The 18,437-nt window shown below is 41.8% G+C and overlaps 1 protein-coding gene and 1 non-coding gene across 3 annotated transcripts in view; both read right to left on the minus strand.

Annotated features, from left to right (window-relative positions):
* Patl1 (PAT1 homolog 1, processing body mRNA decay factor) overlaps positions 1 to 17,457 on the minus strand; it is a 30,725-nt gene extending 13,268 nt beyond the window's left edge. The window contains exons 1-10 of one of the 2 annotated variants that reach the window (XM_059260362.1): positions 17,409 to 17,457; positions 15,029 to 15,140; positions 8,363 to 8,580; positions 7,859 to 7,939; positions 7,086 to 7,280; positions 6,089 to 6,190; positions 5,260 to 5,349; positions 4,699 to 4,916; positions 3,300 to 3,389; positions 65 to 245 (exon numbers count right to left, since the gene is read on the minus strand). In XM_059260362.1, coding sequence (XP_059116345.1) covers positions 65 to 245; positions 3,300 to 3,389; positions 4,699 to 4,916; positions 5,260 to 5,349; positions 6,089 to 6,190; positions 7,086 to 7,280; positions 7,859 to 7,939; positions 8,363 to 8,580; positions 15,029 to 15,140; positions 17,409 to 17,423 — 1,302 coding nt within the window. In that variant the 5' untranslated portion in view covers positions 17,424 to 17,457. Of the gene's footprint in view, positions 1 to 64; positions 246 to 3,299; positions 3,390 to 4,698; positions 4,917 to 5,259; positions 5,350 to 6,088; positions 6,191 to 7,085; positions 7,281 to 7,858; positions 7,940 to 8,362; positions 8,581 to 15,028; positions 15,142 to 17,408 lie in introns of those variants that run through there. The other variant, XM_059260371.1, reaches the window with a different exon arrangement.
* Positions 1,887 to 1,994, minus strand: LOC131902833 (U6 spliceosomal RNA). Its single transcript, XR_009377119.1, has one exon. It is a non-coding gene; the product is annotated as a U6 spliceosomal RNA (small nuclear RNA).
* Positions 17,458 to 18,437: the final 980 nt, after the last annotated feature.

The raw sequence follows: 18,437 nt of genomic DNA on the forward strand, positions 1-18,437 counted from the left end.
AAAGAAAATTCTATTACTAACATAATCAGACAAACTGTTCTAAAAACAAGTACTGGCTATTTACCTGGTAATAGAAATCATCCAGGTAGGGATCAGTGCTCTGCAGCTGCATCATCTGGATTTTAGAGACCCAATCCTTTTCCCGCTGCAGCATGAGATTAGCATATGGATCCTTCCGGAGATGATCTTGATGACTGGCCCGGTGACCTCCTCTGTCTCCGGCACCATTGAGATTCCGATGCTGACTGAAAGGCAAATAGATGCTGCATTCAGGCCAAGTCAGCACATAGGCCATGCTTTTCGAAATACAGGTATACAGTACTGCTGGTTCAAAAACACCCCTCTTTGCCTTTGTGAAGAAAAACAGAACTGCACCCTAACAGAATCAAAGGGGAAAAAGCTACGTGATACATAATCACAGAAATCAAACGAAGATCTGAGTACCTTCCCTTTGTTAAGCACATCTGGACTTTTGTGTAAATTATAACCACACACACGAGGTAGATTTCTTTTCTTCACTTAAGACAATACACTGAGGTCAGGAGAAATCAAAGCTGGTTAACAGGTGGTAGAGTAAGATTGAATACTGGCTAATCTGATCCTGAAGTCTGTATACTTTTTCTTTAACTCACTGAAAATCATAAAACATTTTAACGTATCTAGCTCAAGCAAATACTATAATAAATATCTACCTATCGTTCAGATTTAAAAATGTATTTAGGCCAATTTGGTTCACTTTGAAGTCACACAGTCAACCATGGTGATACAACCCTATATTCCCAACACTCAAGGCTTACTAAGAACTGTGGGTTTGAGGCCAGCCTGGGATAGAGTCTGAGGCTAGTCTTGACTTCACAGTAAGAACCTGTCTCAAAAAACCAAGTAATACAGGTGAGAGTTGAAGGCCTTCAAGATTATTTTTAAAAATTTGATGTGTACTTGTGCATGTACAGGACAGAAGAGGGTGTCAGATCTCCTGGAGCTGGAGTGATAGGTGGTTATGCGCTGAATGATGCAGCTGCTAGGAACTGACCTCTGGTCTTCTTTTCAAAGAACCACCAAGCTGTCTTTATATGGATTCTCTTCCGCATGTCCATACCTTTCTGCTGCTTGTTCATCTGTCTTTGAATGTTCTTTCTTTCCTTTTCTTTGATTCAGGATCTCACTATGCAGACCCGGTTAGCCTGATCTTACTATGTACATCAGAGTAGGCTGTCCTGGAACTCAGAGACCCACAATGCCTTTACCTCCTCAGTGGTGGGATTAAATGCATGAGCCACCACACTTGTTTTGTCTTTCGGTCTTTTTTTGGTTTTGTTTTTTGAAACAAGGTTTCTCTATAGCTTAGGAGCCTCTCCTGGAACTCACTTTGTAGACTAGGCTGGCTTCCAACTCACAAAGATCTGCCTCCCTCTGCCTTCCAAGTGCTGGGATTAAAGGTGTGTGCCACCACTGCCGGGCTTTGAGTCTTACCCAACATTATTCTGTATGCTTTTGATTACATAAATGGTAACGGGCATAATTTTACTCCTTGTTTCTTTACATCAAAAAAGTATCCTGGGAATACTATAAAGTGAAATTGTGAGGTGTGGTCTAGTCATGTTTTTAACTTTATTTTCTACTGCCTAAATCCTCTCCTGAGGAGCTACATACTCAATTCTCACCCCAAATGAAGTAGTGAGACACTTCAAGTTTTGCATGTCTGATGATGGTAACTATTTAATTTTTATCGTTACTCTGAAATAAGTGTGCTTGAACATCTCTTCAGTTTTAGGAACCACTCAATAAATTTTCTTCTATTGAGAACTGAATATTTGGGCAAGTGTTTTGTTAGTGTTTTCATTTCTTCCTCAAAATACTGTTTTTTTAAATTTTTTAAGTTTTTTTAAAATATGGAATGCATCACGAATTTGTGTGTCATCCTTGCGCATGAGGCCATGCTAATCTTCTCTGTATCGTTCCAATTTTAGTATATGTGCTGCCGAAGCGAGCACCAAAATACTGTTTTTAGTGGTCTTTGTTTATTACTGTTTGGCTTCTTCCTTTTTTTAGGTCTTTGCCTTCAAGTGATAAAATTACAAGCATGTGTCACCAACCAAGGATTAATAGTTTAATACAGTTAAATGTATTAATCTTGCTCTATATATCTAATACTTGGAGTTTTGTTTCTAAGTCCACAGTGGTTCCCTTATTCTCCCCTGGAAAAATATATTCTACAATATTTTTGAAAGTGAAAAGAAATTATACAAAGAGAACAAAAACGATGTTGAGGACCCCTTACAGCTCTATCTAGTTTCCTTAATTTATCTAGGCAAATAATTATAGAATGACTTGATACAGACACAGAAGGCAGAGGCTTTATGTATCCTGCTGTTTTTAGTTTTCAAAGCCTACCATAGTTTGGCCACACAGCCAGGGGTACATTATATAAAAATACATTTACATCTGAATGAAGATGAAATAATGTGAGGAAAAGATGGCCATTGTGCTCACATAACACCTACATTTAGAGGTGGCTATTGTATTTTAAGATTCTTTCTGAACTAGAAGACAAAGAAAAAGGCAGTTAAGATGGAGATTATAAATTTGATAAGGACTATAAATGTCAGAGCTCAACTTTAACTATGACTTAAGGTCAACATGACTTTAACTATGAATTCACTGATAAAAATAGGGTCATTTGGACAAGCCAGGTGACTCAAGTCTTTAAAGTGCCTGACAACAAGACTGACAACCTGAGTTCAGCTCCTGGGACATATGTGCTGGAAGAAAACTGACTGTCACACACAGTAAGTAAATAAATGTAAGAGAAACCTCATCATTTAGAGCTAGCATATAGAGTGAGTGAGTGAATGTGTGTGTGTATATATACACACATATACATATATGTATATGAATATGTGTGTGTGTGTATATATATATATGTATGTATGTATGTATGTATGTATGTATTTTTTTTTTTTCCCCTCTCCTACCTTCCCCTCAAAAAAGAACAAAGAGAAGGGCCAGCAATACGGCTCAGTCAGGGGGTTAGGGCACTTGACAGATGAGTTCAGTCCCCAGAACCAACTTGATGGAAGGTAAACTCCTGCAAAGTTGTCTTCTGACCTCCAGATATACATATGCACACACAGCATAAATTAAATGTAATAAAACAAAACATAAAAAGACAGCATTCACGCCAACAAAACATACTCCACCTTCAGTAAACGTAGTAACAAAACCAAAACCAACCAAACAAAAAAGTAGGCCAAGCCTGCAACTTCCACTGACACGTCAGGAGAGTGAGGAGTACTCACTTTCTACTCTGCTGTTGCCGCTGATGCAAGAGGCGCCGGTGCTGTGGATGAAGGTGGGTTGTGTCTGGTCTAAACATTGGGGCCTGAGGTCTAGGAAAAAAGAAAATGGTTCTGGATTATCTTATATTGATGACTTCATTTTAAAAAAGGTTGTCAATACAGGATACAGGTTCACTCAAGGGATGGCCAGAGTGTATTCTAAACAAACTTTCAGAAGTGAAAGTTTTTATTTCTTCCACAATGACCAATTCTTAAACCTAAGAGGATGACTATGAAACACCTTTAGTGTTCCTTCACTGAACTACTCCAGTGCATCAGTAGTAAAACAATACAATTCTTCTTGTTCCTAACAGGCTTAATGTATTCAGCTTTAATTTTTTGTGGGAATGACACAGAAATTGTATATGTGGCAGTTAATTTTACATGTTAACTGACTAGCTATGATACCCAAGTTTAACCAAACCCCAGTGTACACTGCTATGAAAGCATTTTAGAGACAAAATTTACATTTACAATCAGTTGACTTTATGAAACTGCCCTCCATAATCTCGGAGGCCTAACAGCCAAAACCAGAAGTCACTCAGAGAAGAAACACAGCCAAAACCAGAAGTCACTCGGAGAAGAAACACAGCCAAAACCAGAAGTCACTCAGAGAAGAAACACAGCCAAAACCAGAAGTCACTCAGAGAAGAAACACAGCCAAAACCAGAAGTCACTCAGAGAAGAAACCTGTATCAAGACCGGAAACCATGTTCTGCTGGGTCTCTAGCCTACTGGCTGACATACTTCAAGGTCAAGACTGCAATGTGACTCTTAGTTTCTAGCCTACTAAATGGATTTCCAATTTGCCAGTCAGTTCCCTGGAATAAAATTAACTTTTCCCATATATATGTATCTTCTACTGATGTTTCTCTTGAGAACATGAACTGACATGATTTAATAGTAAGACACAATTTTACCAAAGCAGAAACCAAGTCCGTCTCCTTATAAAACCAGCAACTCAGCTGGCACTGAGATCAGCTAGCTTCTTGGCCTCTGTTTCTATCTGTTACTTTTTTATAGTAAATCTTTAGTCATCAGCACTGTACATCTTACTGCATGAATGTTCAAAAAATGGGTATGAAGTGAAACTTTAGTAAAAATAAAAGAAGCAGCTATTATCATGTACAAAGGAAGCATGATACTCTGAAGACAGTAGAGAAGACAGTGGAGAGCCTGAAGACTCAAGCAGTTCTCTGAGAACTTGAGGACCCAGGAACTTCTCAAACACTATACTGAGCAAGTACCATATGAATACATACCATACATCACAAAACTAAATGAGAAACATAATTTTTACACTTATAAAACTAAAAGGGACTTGGCTGACAACTGATCAACAGAGGCACATTTTGTATACCTTAGGTTTTGCAGGTGAGGTCCTGGGCCAGGAGGATGCTGCTGGGGAGGTGGTGTACCAGGGGGTGGAACACTAAAGAAGGCACGGAAGCCTGGTGCTGGGGGAAGCATCTGCCCAACTCGCCCTTGTAGCAACTTAGGATTCATGGCAGCCAGGGGGCTACCAACAAATCCAGGGACCCGTGCAAACTGGCTGGGAGACATCCGTCCAGGCTGTAGCTGCAAAGAGGAACAAGATCTTTAACATAATAGACTTAGTAATTCCCACTGGCCCCACCCCACTTTGTGAGAGGGTCTCATTATGTACTTCAGGCTGTTTGGGAACTCCCTGTATAGCCCAGGCTGGTCTCAAACACACGATCCTAACTCAGCCTCCCAAGTGTTGGGATTATAGGCATGCACTACCAAGAAGGTAAACACTGTTTCCATTAATATCTTCACTTGGGATAACAAAGTATGTATATTGGGGGAGACACAGCTAACAGTGAAAGACAAAGGTGTCAAGCAATGAATCTTAGGACAGCAGGATTATCTTTATGGGCATGGCTAAGCGTAGGCTTACCTGTGCTCCTCCAAGAAGCTGTGCTCTCTGCAGGGGACTGAGGACAGGAGGAACACTAGGAGGAAAAGGGTGGCCCAGAAGGGAGGAGTTCTAAGGACACAAAAAAGGGAAATTATGTTCATATTATGGATCAAGCAAATCAGTGTATTAAGCAAACTCAGTATACATCTGGTATGAAGTTAGGTGTAAAAACTCTCAAACTGGAGAGTCTTATGCCAGAAAAGATTGTTAGAAATTATGAAATGCTATGTCCATTTAACAGGAAAAAGATAGCAGTACAATGAAAGGCTTAAACAGCAGAAATAAAAATGAACTTAGAATCTTTCTGTACTTTTCCTTTTGTTTTTGGAGACAGGGTTTCTCTGTGTAGCTTTGTGCCTTTCCTAGAACTCACTTGGTAGCCCAGGCTGGCCTCGAACTCACAGAGATCCACCTGCCTCTGCCTCCCGAGTGCTGGGATTAAAGGCGTGCGCCACCACCGCCCGGCGGCTTTTCCTTTTCTTGAGACAGTCTTGCTTAAGTAGCTCAAACTGGTAGCCTGAAACTCACTCGCTATGTAGACCAGGCTAGCCTGGAATTAAGGATTCTTCTGCTTCAGCCTACTGAGTGCCTGATTACAGGCATATACAACAATTCCCAGCTAAGCTTAGAATCTTAAAGTGGCATGAAACAAAGTAAACTTTTGTCCTTTGACCTTGGAACCACAAACCCCAGAAAATAAGGAGAGATTGCAAGGAATACAGATAATCTAGGAAATATGAGCTACTACATACTAATGGTGATTATGAAGTTCACATTAAACATTCCGACATGTTGTAAAGTGACATACCGGAACACTGCAGAGCTGGTTTGGAGACATCCTCTCACCATAGGGAGCAGGATAACGTGGTGGCATTGGGGGCCGTACATGAACAGGCTTCGGACACAGAATCTATTAAGACAAACATACACAACTACATTCAATGAAATCAGTCTTTTGCCTTCCTACACTCCCTCCCCTCGAGTACTGGTAGAGACACAGAACTCAATGCAAAGCCCTACTTCTAAGCAAATTGCTCTGGCTATGGGTTCAAACATAGAACTTTGGTTACTTCCTCTCACAAATCAGTTTCATCTTAACTGAGGAAGATTTAGCTAATTCTCCAGTATCCCCACCCTTCCATGCTATCTGAGGGAAGTACCAGCAGACATTCTGACTTGAAAATTTTCTCCAAGAGGATATATTTTGGTTCTAGTGAGGGGCAAGGAATGATAAGAAAGCTGGAGGATTAACTAAGTCCTATTCTGAAGCCTCAGTGATATGGCCGCCATGCTCAGCAATGCTGTGATACATTGTGACTCCACCATTTCTTAGGATATTGAGCCTAACTAGGCCATACCAACACCACCCTCCCCCCATACCTTCCAAATTGGCCTTCCTTTTCAGCTGCTGGTTTCAGGTGGAGGAAAGTCTATGGAACAGGACTGCACAGGCTCTAGGGAAAGCAGGGATATCTTAAAGGTAAAAAGGGATGTGGACAATGCTGAGTGTTCCCACTCCCCCCAGCTTTCTGTTATCTCTCTGCTAATGTACCCGGCAGCCAGCAAAACACTTAAAAAAGGATATATGCACTAATGTGGCTAACTACTCTTTTCTCCCCCAGTTAAAAGATATGAGAAGCAGCAGCAGCAAATGGTACTAGGGAATGTGTCTCATTTGTACTAACTTCTTCTCTAATTGGCTATTCTTTTAATGCCTACCCACAACGCCCACCCTCCTCCCAGTATCCCAAATAATTTTGCCCAGATTCCCAATATTCTGGGCTGTGTACGTTAATGAAAGGTACCTGCTGGTTGAAGCTGGGAACGGCCATCTGCTTAGGTGGGGTGCCTATAGGAACAGCTCTAACAGGAGGACTTCCAATGACAGGTGATGTTGACCGCCTTGGTAAAGCTCGCTCAGAAAGGTCCCGATCATCTTCTGGGCCCTGTGGGGGCCTCTGAGGCAAGGCATATTCTAATACAGACACTGTAGGCATTTCCTAATTGAGGAAGTGGTTAAAAAGCATACAGAGAAATTAGCTAAGTTGGTTGTAATATTTTAATAATCTCTACAGATGCCAAAGATACTTTGAGAAATTATCTTAATTTTTATTTAATTTTAACTCATATATAGTAAAAGTTATCCTTTATTTAGTATACAATTCTCTGACTCTTGATAAATATGCAGACCAATTTTATCATTCCCATAAAATTCCTTTATGTTTATAATCATCCCTCTGGCCTTGTGCCCGACCACTGTCCAACAGATTGTCCCTGATCTGCAGTTGTGCCTAGATTTTTAACTAGCTCAAATCACACACTGACATTGATGAGCTCTAACAACTCCCTTTCAGCCTTTAAACTGAGGGCTAAGGAAGGGAGCATGAGCAGGCACAACCGTCAAGTGCTGGATGTAGCAGTCAAGGTGAGCACTGGTGAATGAGACATACTGCTATATTATTACAGTGTATTATTACAGATAATATACTATATAATTACCGTAAGAAAAGGATGGCAAGAGGAGCCAACTTATCTGTGGATACAAGTCATTCTACATGAAGAGGAAAGTATTTAATACCTGAGCAAGTAGTGGTCCACGGATTCGCCTCAGAACTTCAGATCCATCCCAGATGCTGGAATTTAGACTTCTGGGTTGAGGCTGCCAAAAAAGGAACATACACACAGAGTCTAGATGGCTCTCAGACTTTAACCTCAACTACTTGGGAATAAGAAGTCACAGTGTCCCAGAATACACGATTCCTCAATTTTATCTACAAAATTGCCAACATCAGGAGTTATCAACCTTTTGGTCTGTTTTCTGAGATAGGATCTTATCTGTAGCCCAGGCTGTCCTTGAACTTGCTAGGTAGCTAGGCTAACTCCAACCCACAGTAATCTGTATGCCTCAGCCTCCCCGGTGCTGAGATTTTATGTTTGAGTCACCCCATCTGACCAATTAATAATTTTCTATGGCACATGTAATTCTGTTATTAAACAGAAAACAAATGACAAAGCTCAGTACTTTAATTATTAATCTGTTGTTATCTGAGCTATTGTTAGTTCCCAAATCAGAGTAACTTACTTGTAAAACCGGCCTGGTCTGCACTGCCCTCATGATAGCTGGATCTTCTAGCTCATTTTCAATCACCATCTTACTGAGCCTTTCTGCTAGATTCTCCTCATGGTCACCCAACAAGTCCATCTCATCCCTCTCTCTATTGCCTGTTTGCTCATCAGCTGCCGCAGGTAGCTTCTCTTCCAACTCAGCCAGGCGCTCATGTGCTTCCTGCCAATCATCATCTGTAAGACAGGTCAGTTCATATAAGAAATGTAGCTCAGCTGGACAGGGTGGTGCATGTCTTTAATCCCAGCACCTGGGAGGCAGAGGCAGGCAGATGTCTGTGAGCTCTGAGTCAGCCTGGCCTACATAGTAAGCTCCAGAGCAGCCAGGGTAAAACAATGAGACCCTGTCTCAAAAAAAAAAAAAAAAAAAAAAAAAAAAAAATCCATATCTATGTATCTATCTATCTGTCTGTCATAACAAAAGGGTTTTATGACATTTAAGTTTCTGTAAGCAGACATGATATACATAGTGAACTTTTCACTAATAAAAAGAAAAAACATTATATTAGGAATAAAATACAAGTTCTAGGGGGCTAGAGAAATGGCTTAGTGGATAACAGTGCTTGCTGTACAATCATGAAAACTGGAGTTTGGATCTTAGAACCTGCATAACAAGCCAGGGGTCCGGCAGAATCCTGGCAGCTTCTGACACCTGCTTTGGCCTCCACACAAAAAGGCATGCACCTGGACACACATGTGGGAATACACACACACACACAATCTCAATCTCTCTCTCTCTCTCTCTCTCTCTCTCTCTCTCTCTCTCTCTCTCTCTCCAAAATCAATCAAGCTTTTGGATCAACAGTTTAAAGTATTAACTAAGAGTGTCTGAATCCCAGTCTGAAACTGACTTTGGGATTTCAAATGTTTCAGGAAAAAACTGCAGGAAAAAGTAAAATCCTATAACACTAACACAAGAACTTCTCTCATATTTTAACTGCCAACTTCTTCTAAGTCAGCAGTTCTCAACCTGTGGACCATGAACCTTTCGGCAAACCTATCTCCAAAAATATTTACATTATAATTCATAACAATAGCAAAATCACAGTTATGAAGTAGCAATGAGAATAATTTTATGGTTGGGGAGTCACCACAACATGAGGAACTGTGTTACAGGATCAAAGCATTAGGAAGGTTGAGAACCACTTAGAATCTAAGTCTTTGAATCTATTAATTTCATTCACTATTTTTTAAGCCTTTATTATATGACAAGCACTGTTTTAGGAACACAGGATCCAATGTACACAACAGGGATGCTACCCTCACATAGCCTTAATTCGAACAGGAAGACAGATAAAGAAAATAAACACAATGAATAAGCAAATGACATACTGCATTAGAAGAAAATTTTATGGGAATATGGAAGAAAGGTAGACTGAAATTGTAAATAAATAGATGGTCAAAGACATGCCACACTGTGAAGATGACAATTGAGGCAAAATTTTAATTCTCCCTCTGTACAATGTACCTTGGATATCTTCTCATGTATAAATACTAGGTATAGATACTTATTTTTTTTCTCATTCTTTTTAACCACTATATATGATCCCATTCTATCAACAAACTAATTTAGCTTATTCCCTAGTGAAAAACATTCCGAGGATTTAAAACTATACTGTAGGAAACACGATGCATATCTTAGAATCTTAAGTATTTATGTAGGCTAACTCGTTTTTTTAGGGTCAGGCTATGTATTTAAAATGTACTATTTATCAAGCAGAAATGCATCAATATACAATACTAATAATTCAAAAAGCAAAGCAGGCAGGACTTCCAAATTCAAGATTTTGATGTTAAAGGACTCAAGGTCTGCTCTTTCAGAACTCTGTGAAAGATCCAAACTTATTAGTCTTCTTACTGTGTCCTTAAAATGATGTGATCATGGGGGCTGGAGAGATCAGTGGTTAAGAGCACTGGCTGCTCTTCCAGAGGTCCTGGATTCAATTCCCAGCACCTACACGGTAGCTCATGACCATCAATAGTGGGATCTGATGCCCTCTTCTGGCATAAAGTCAACAGAACACTCATATACATAAAATAAATAAAAAAACTGTGGATCATTCAGGGCAGTGGTAGTGGCGTGTGCCTTTAATCACAGCACTTGGGAGGCAGAGGCAGGTGAATCTCTGTGAGTTCGAGGCCAGCCTAATCTACAAAGTGAGTTCCAGGACATGCTCCAAAAGCTATACAGAGAAACTCTGTCTCAAAAAACAAACAAACAAACAAACAAAAATATTACAGAACTTAGGTGGGCGGTGGTGGTGCATAAAAATTTTAATCTCAGTACTTGGGAGGCAGAGGCCAGCAGATCTCTGAGTTCAAGGCCAGCCTGATCTACAGGGTCAGTTCTAGGATAGTCAGGGCTACATAGAGAAACCCTGTCTTGGGGGATATATATATAAAAATTTATATTTTACTTTAAAATTTATAATACATTTTATTTATAAGTGTATATATATATATATAAAATTATAGAATTCAAGTGGCTAATCATGAAACATTAAGAAAAGGGTAACTGGGGTTGGAGACAATTCAGTGGTTAAGAGCACTGGCTGCTCTTCCAGAGGACCTGGGTTCGATTCCTAACACCCACATGGCTGCTCACATTTGTCTGTAACTCCAGTTCCAGGGCTTCTGATAACCTTCACACAGACATACATGTAGACCAAACACCAATGATAATAAAATAAAAATTTAAAAAAAAAAAAAAAAAAAAAAAAGGGTAGCTGAACTGGAGAGTTGGCTCAGCTCAGTGGATGGCTCAGCACTCGCCACACAAGCATGAGGTTAAGAGTTCAAATCCCTAGCATCCATAAAAAAAAAAACCTGTGTGTGTCCCATCTGTAATCCCAGTGGTACAGAGATTTAGGAGGTGGGGATGGGGAGGAATCCTAGGGCCAAGTTAGCTAGAAAGACTAGCAAGCTCTGGATTCAGCAAGAGAACCTACCTCAGTAATAAAGTCAGACGGTGATTGAGGAAGTCAATCTGACATTAACCTCTGGCTTCCACATGCACCTTTACACATGCAAATATGAACACACATGTACACCACACAAAATACACATGATAAAAAGTGAAATTAAAAACACACACATATGCACCTCCACAAACAACAGGCACATACAAATGAACTAAAACATGAACATAAGGTAAAAATATAGTTGCTTAGCTATATGCCAATGTTTGACCCAAGTATACTATTGGTCAAACAGATAAGACATAAAGAATAATAAAAGGAAGGAGAGATTCCTTTACTTAATTAACCTGCATACCCAGAATGAACTTTTTCCATAAACTTTAACCACACTTGAAGCCCATATTCAGGCTATTTCTAAATAAAAACAAAAAGTGAGGTCATCTAAGTCATTAAGTTTACGCTAATGAGAAGAGGGGAGAAGAAACAGGGAGCTCTTTAACCTAAATGGAGATTTCCAGACTTCCCCAAAGACACCTGTACTACAGCCAGTAGTTCACACTAATTGTGTTTATAGTTTCTGAACCCTTGGTCACTGTGCTTATCTGTTAAAATTAGGACAATATTGGGGCTGGGGATATAGCTCAGTGGTACAGCACTCACCTTGTGAGGCATTTGTTCAACCCCTAGTACAGGGAAAACAAACACTGCTGTAAAGATTAATAATATATTAACTATTGAGAATGGAGTCTGTGACCACCAGGTAAGTTTAAGCTTTTATTTTTAGAGAATGGATAGAGATTACTTAACACAATTTGCTGCTCTGAGATATTGCAAACTTTTATGCAGAAGATAAAGGTTAAGTTTCTTACAGAAAGGTCACATCAGAACTTTTGGTGCCAGTGACCTAAGGTATCCACTATACTAACAGGTCTTATTCTAGGTGCCAACTCCACGAATTACAAATCATCAAATTAACATTTCACCCACTGGTTTAAACTCTGTATATCTACAATGGTTTTTCCAAAGAAGTTACAGATCAACTTAGAAAGCAATATTTTTTTTCCATAACAAAGATGCTGTAAAGGAATTAAAAATTTCAGTTTACAATTCCAGCATATCAAACTCTGAATGGAAAGAAAAGACCTTTGGAAAACTTTTCTCTATTATAATCTTTGTTGGCAAAGAAGTCCTTAATCACCCTTCTGTTCTCAGGTACAAAGTAAGCTAGCCATGTTACCCTGTTCCTCTACAGTCTACCAACTGTTCTTCTACTATGCACCCCAAGAACATTCACCCGATCACATAAAATAGATTACATATTCTAGTATCCTTTTCAAGTCAGTGATCTTTTCAAGTCATCTTGTGATGACAAACAAAAACATAAGGGGGAAGTGGGAATCCTGTCAAAACTCTGAATGTGAGAGGCAAAAATCATTCTGTCAAGGTTCAAAATTGAGAACACATTATTATGCTGTCTCATTTTAGTAAATCTAGAAATCTAGTAAATAATAGAAAAATCTAGAGAGAAGTATATATACACTGTTTGCAGCTTCTATTGTATTTTAGGGGTTACTGCTAACTACCTCCTAAATACAATTTGCAATTCATATCACTTCTCAGTGCTTGTAATTCTATTCTACATAGCTTCCTTTGCTATCTCCATGGAGACAGACAACAGCATCTTGGATCATGTCATTCTCCTGGACAATCTCATCTCCTGAACTCTGGCTATCCTCCAAAAGTTCTTTAATTCCCTTTTCTACCAAGCATTGCTTCTACTTTCAGCATATTTCTTGTTGCTCTCCCTTGTGACAATTTTGGATTTCTACTGAATTTTGTAAATGATAGACAGAAGCAAACCTTTCCATTTTTGCCACTTGATTCAACTTTGTGAGCTTTGAAGAATTTAAGCTGTTTACATTATTGCAAAACCAGTAACCACTATAACATTTTTAAAGTTTTCTGATACTGAACGCCTTAGGATCATCTACTACTGCTTTATTTTTCCTGGCTCTCTTATTATTTAACTTGGAACACTTGTTGCACAGTCTGAACTTCAGCAATTCCGAAGAAATCAGAAATATTTACACACATCCCCAATCTAAACACTGTTACTGCTGCGTCCCGACAGCCAAAGCAGCAATATCTACATTTCATGTTCTCATCTGTATACTCTACTTGTTCTTTCTTAAAGCATAAACTTTAGCTTGTTAGTTTACTTACTCCGAACTTGTTCTAAGTACTTTTATTAACTCATGAAGGCATTCTAGCACCAAAATTCTTTGTATAAGAAGTGTTTTCATTGTACTGAAGAAACCTTGAGACAGCAGAAATTATTATACAATAAACTAGTGATGGTCTAGAATGTTTTCCCCCTTTTAGAGACAGGGTTCTTTTTCATGTAGCCCAGGCTAACCTTGAACTTAAGATCTTCCCTTCTTCCTCCACTTGATTGTAGTAGACTGAATTTTAAAACATGTCTTACATAGAAACTGAATTTTCTACAAGTCCATTTGCTGTGGGATATTCTGTATGGCAAATGTGTTGCTCTGATTGGTTAGTAAATAAAACACTGATTGGCCAGTAGTCAGGCAGGAGGAAGTATAGGCGGGACAAGGAGGAGAAGAATTCTGGGAAGTGGAAGGCTGAGTCAGAGACACTGCCAGCCACTGCCATGATGCCGGTAAGCCACGAGCCACGTGGCAAGGTATAGATTTATAGAAATGGATTAATTTAAGATATAAGAACAGTTAGCAAGAAGCCTGCCACGGCCATACAGTTTGTAAGCAATATAAGTCTCTGTGTTTACTTGGTTGGGTCTGAGCGGCTGTGGGACTGGCGAGTGAGAGAGATTTGTCCTGACTGTGGGCCAGGCAGGAAAACTCTAGCTACATCCATTAGTTTTCTTTGCATGCTCTACAAACACTCCCTTCATCTACAATTATTTTCAACATCATTTAAATGTCTACTTTTCCAATTATTTAAATTCCTTATACTGGCAACCTAGAGTTACAATGCATAGAGATTACCTGTTATTATAGGTAAGGCAAAGAGGCCCAGGTGAACAGAACAGAAGATAAACTACTATGACTGAGTAAAGGTTGTAGTAGTATATAAAGAACAGAGTAGGACAGGAAGAAGGCCCTTCTCAGTAGATAAAACCACTTCATTAACCAGGCAGCGGTGGTGCATGCCTTTAATCCCAGCACTGGGAGGCAGAGGCAGGCGGATCTCTGTGAATTCAAGGCCAGCCTGGTCTACAGAGAGAGTTCCAGGACAGGCTACAAAGTTATATAGAGAAACCCTGTCTTGAAAAACCAAAACTACTTCATGCACAAGTCTGACAACCTAAGTCTGAACCCCAGAGCATAGCTGGAAGCACTGGGTCCATGTCTGTAATCCCAACATTTGTACTTTGGGACAGGAGGTGGAGACACAAGAATAACTTCAGTCTCTGGGTCACCTAGCCTGTAATATGTAGCTCTGAGGCAGAAACAAGAGAGATCATTTCTCAACAAGGTGTAATGTGAGAACCAACTCCTGAAATCTGTCCTCTGACCTCCACAAGACAGCCCCAGCACATGCTTACCCATATTCATATGCATATACACACAGAACAACAAAAATTCAAATTAGAGGTTGACTTTACTAAGACCAAAGCCCTTGATAAGACGAACAGACACCATAAAAAGAAAGATGTCACTTACCAACTGCACCTGACCCAAATGTATCATCATTAAATTGATCAATTTCTTCATCTTCTTCTCCCAGGCCTTGAAATGCATCTTCATCTTCATCTAGAGGACAATCCTCTAAAGACTACAAAAAAAGAGAAAGACAGTTAACTTCTCATGACATTTATGTGATCATTTCAAGTAAGTCCTAATATTGTTTCTTTTTAATGACTATAACATCTCAAGACTTTTTGTAAATAAGCACACAATTCCTTTACACCACCAGCCGAGATAGTGGTGAGTTTAATATAGCTTTTTCAACAAAATTACATTTTCCTCATTACATCCATGTCGTTTTCCCAACCCTTTCTAACCCTAACCTAACCCTTTCCATCTTTCTTCCTCTTTCCTGTAGAACTAAATCTAGCCAGAATGCAGAACTCAAAACATTTTCACCCACAATTAAGTTGAACATCAGAAAAAGTCAAAGGTTCTTGCTCTACTCTTACGCAACAGTCTAATCACAGGCAATTTTTTAAAAAAATTCCTTTTAATAATTTATTTTTATTTTATATACATTGGTGTTTTGCCTGCATGTATGTCTGTGTGAGGGTGTCAGGTGCCTGGAACTCGAGTTACAGTTGTCAGCTGCCATGTGGGTGATGGGAATTGAACCCGGGTCCTGTGGAAAGCAGCCAGTGCTCTTAACAACTGAGCCATCTCTCCAGCCCCAGCAACTCACTTTTTAAATTAATTTAAATAGTAGGCCCGTTTGAGGGCCTCTACGTCTCAGGCTCTGTGCTAGGTACTAAACCTCAGGGCCTTAAACTGTAATTTTGAGCCAAATACAACTTGATTCAAAGAAATCTGTGTGAAGACCAAACAAGGCAAAGACTGTAGAATGCTGAATAAAAGCCAGAATCACCATTATACCTTGGGTATGTTCTACTATTTCTCTAGGTACAGGCTGGCTTAGGTCCTCCTGCCTCCCCTTCCAGCGAGTAAATAAAGCTGTCACCAGATTAGCTTGGTGTATTCTAATTTCAGTCATTCCTCCTCCCACTTCAGTTTATATTCAGTTGACCAAGTTTCCTTTGCTTCTGGCAACTTTGTTTTGTTTCAAGACAGGGTTTCTCTGTGTAACAGCTCCGGGTGTCCTGGAACTCGCTTTGTAGACCAGGCTGGCCTCGAACTCACAGAGATGCACCTGCCTCTGCCTCCTCAGTTCTGGGATTAAAGGTATGCACCACTGCTGCTTCTGGCAATTTCTTTCTTCTTTTTTTTTGGGGGAGGGGGTTCGAGACAGGGTTTCTCTGTGTAGTTTTGGTGCCTTTCCTGGAACTCGCTTTGAAGACCAGGCTGACCTCGAACTCACAGAAATGCACCTGCCTCTGCCTCCCGAGTGCTGGGATTAAAGGCGTACGCCATCACTACCCGGCCTGCTTCTGGCAATTTCTAGTCACTGTATCTCATCATCTTTCTTCATGTTTATACAAAGTGAGTTGTGTCAAAAGTTGTAAAATCAAGTATCCTACCTACTGTTTTCAATGTTCAAAGATTCCAAATTGGAATTCCACACTCTAGTGGGACGGCTTGTGATATACCTCACCTGGGAACTTTTCTACCCATGCTACAGTCCTCTCAAACTTCCACAGAGCCAGCCCTGCAACTGCCTCCACACCAGAAGCAACTTCTAGCAGTTCGCTACGAAATCACAACGATCTACTTGACCAAATCAGGACGGCTCTGTAAGGATTTCCCTAGCTCAGTCCTTAAACTACAAATCCGGAATCTGTTTCGTCCCAAGATTAGGAGTTGCTCAAGGTCACACAGCAGTGGGCGACGGTCAGCAAACAGCGACATTCTCTGGACAACGTCACCAAACCCACTTTCCTCCACGCGCCCAGAAGAAACTTCTGCTGGACACGCCCCCCTCCCCACTCCGAGCCTTCTTTACAAGTGGACTAAAGTCTCAGCCAAAAGGCTAGTCCCGGCCCTTCCACCTGACGGCGGCCCGCGTGCACAGGGGTGTGTGTAACAGGGGTGAAGGGGTTCCGAGTGCAGGGCGGGAAAAGCTTCTTCCGTGGGCATTCCTCGGGGATCTTGCCTCAGGAAAAGCAACCGGGTAGGAGCAATGCTCATCACCTCGGCAGATCCGGGAGCGGAGGCGCAAGTGTAGGGTCAGGTTACCGCACTTAACGGGCCCTCCCCGCCGCAACCCAGCGGCCGGCTCTCGGCAGTCCCGCCCCCTGAGGTCCGCTCCGGGCCCCGCCCGAGCCCCACGGCCGATGCGGGGTCCCCAGCCGCCCGTGCCCTGCCCCCTCCTCAGCGCAACAGGACCCACGCGGCGGGCGGCAGAAGAAAAAGGGGCGCGCGGGCGAGGGAGGGGTCACTTCCGGTCGCAGCCACTCACCTCGTAGCGGAACATTCTTGGGGAGGGGGGAAGGGAGCGGGGAGGGGAATGGGGGGGAGGGAGGGAAAGAAGCGCCGACTCCCCGGGCTGCTCCGCGCGCGCGGGTCTTCCACCGGCTCGCGACCCCTGGCCGCCGCCGTACGCCGGAGCGTGCGTGGGGACGTGCGCAGGCGCGCCGCGGGCTGGGCGGGCGTCCCGGCAGCGGCGGCTACGCGGGGACAGATTTGGCGTTTGGCTTCCTAGTGTGAGCGGCGGGAAGGAAATCCCGAGGCGAGACACTGCGCACGCGCGGGCTGTCGGGGACGACCTAGGGAGCCTGGGCCTGCGGCTCCGCCTCCGAGCTTCCAAAGGCAACCTTGCGCGGTGCTCGGGGTCACGAGGTTCCCGTCAGTGATTGGGCGGAGAAAAGCCTTGTGATTGTCACAGGATTCGTCCCTGAAGCGTCTCGGCTGAGAAAATCGGGGATTTATTCTTGGGTGGTTTTCTTTAACGTCCATATCGGGGTGCCGTGACTTTGCCTGTGCGGGGGTGGATAATATGGAAAGTCAGTGTTCTTGGAAAGGGAAAGGTCGCTGGCTTAATCTGCCGAGGCTGTGATTGATAAGGAGTCAAAGTGTTGACGGCGCCTCTTTTCTTAGGAAAAAAGCCCGAGGCACATTTTAGGAGGGTTACTTTAAGGTGTTTTTAGGCGTCACACACTTCAGGCTGGTGGGAAGCGGCAGAGCCCTAAAAAGGGCGGCGCAGCCTGGGGGCTGGGGTTACCGCTGCAAGGTTTGCAAGCCTAGGTGCACAGCGAGGCCACTTCCGTTGGGGAACAAGCTTGCAAGCCTCAATACCTGGTTCTAGAAGTCTAGTGCTTTGGTGTTCTATTGCCGATAGCGTTTCTGGTGTTGCCCTGGCGCACTTCTTCCCCACCTCAAGGACTGGGTGGGTTTTTGTTTGTTCGTTCGTTTGTTTGTTTTTAGATAGGGTTTCTCTATGTACCTCTCACTGTTCAGGCTGGTCTCCTACTCAGGGATCTGCCTATTT

Source organism: Peromyscus eremicus, chromosome 1 (genome assembly GCF_949786415.1).
Source record: "Peromyscus eremicus chromosome 1, PerEre_H2_v1, whole genome shotgun sequence".
NCBI classification, from domain to species: domain Eukaryota; kingdom Metazoa; phylum Chordata; class Mammalia; order Rodentia; family Cricetidae; genus Peromyscus; species Peromyscus eremicus.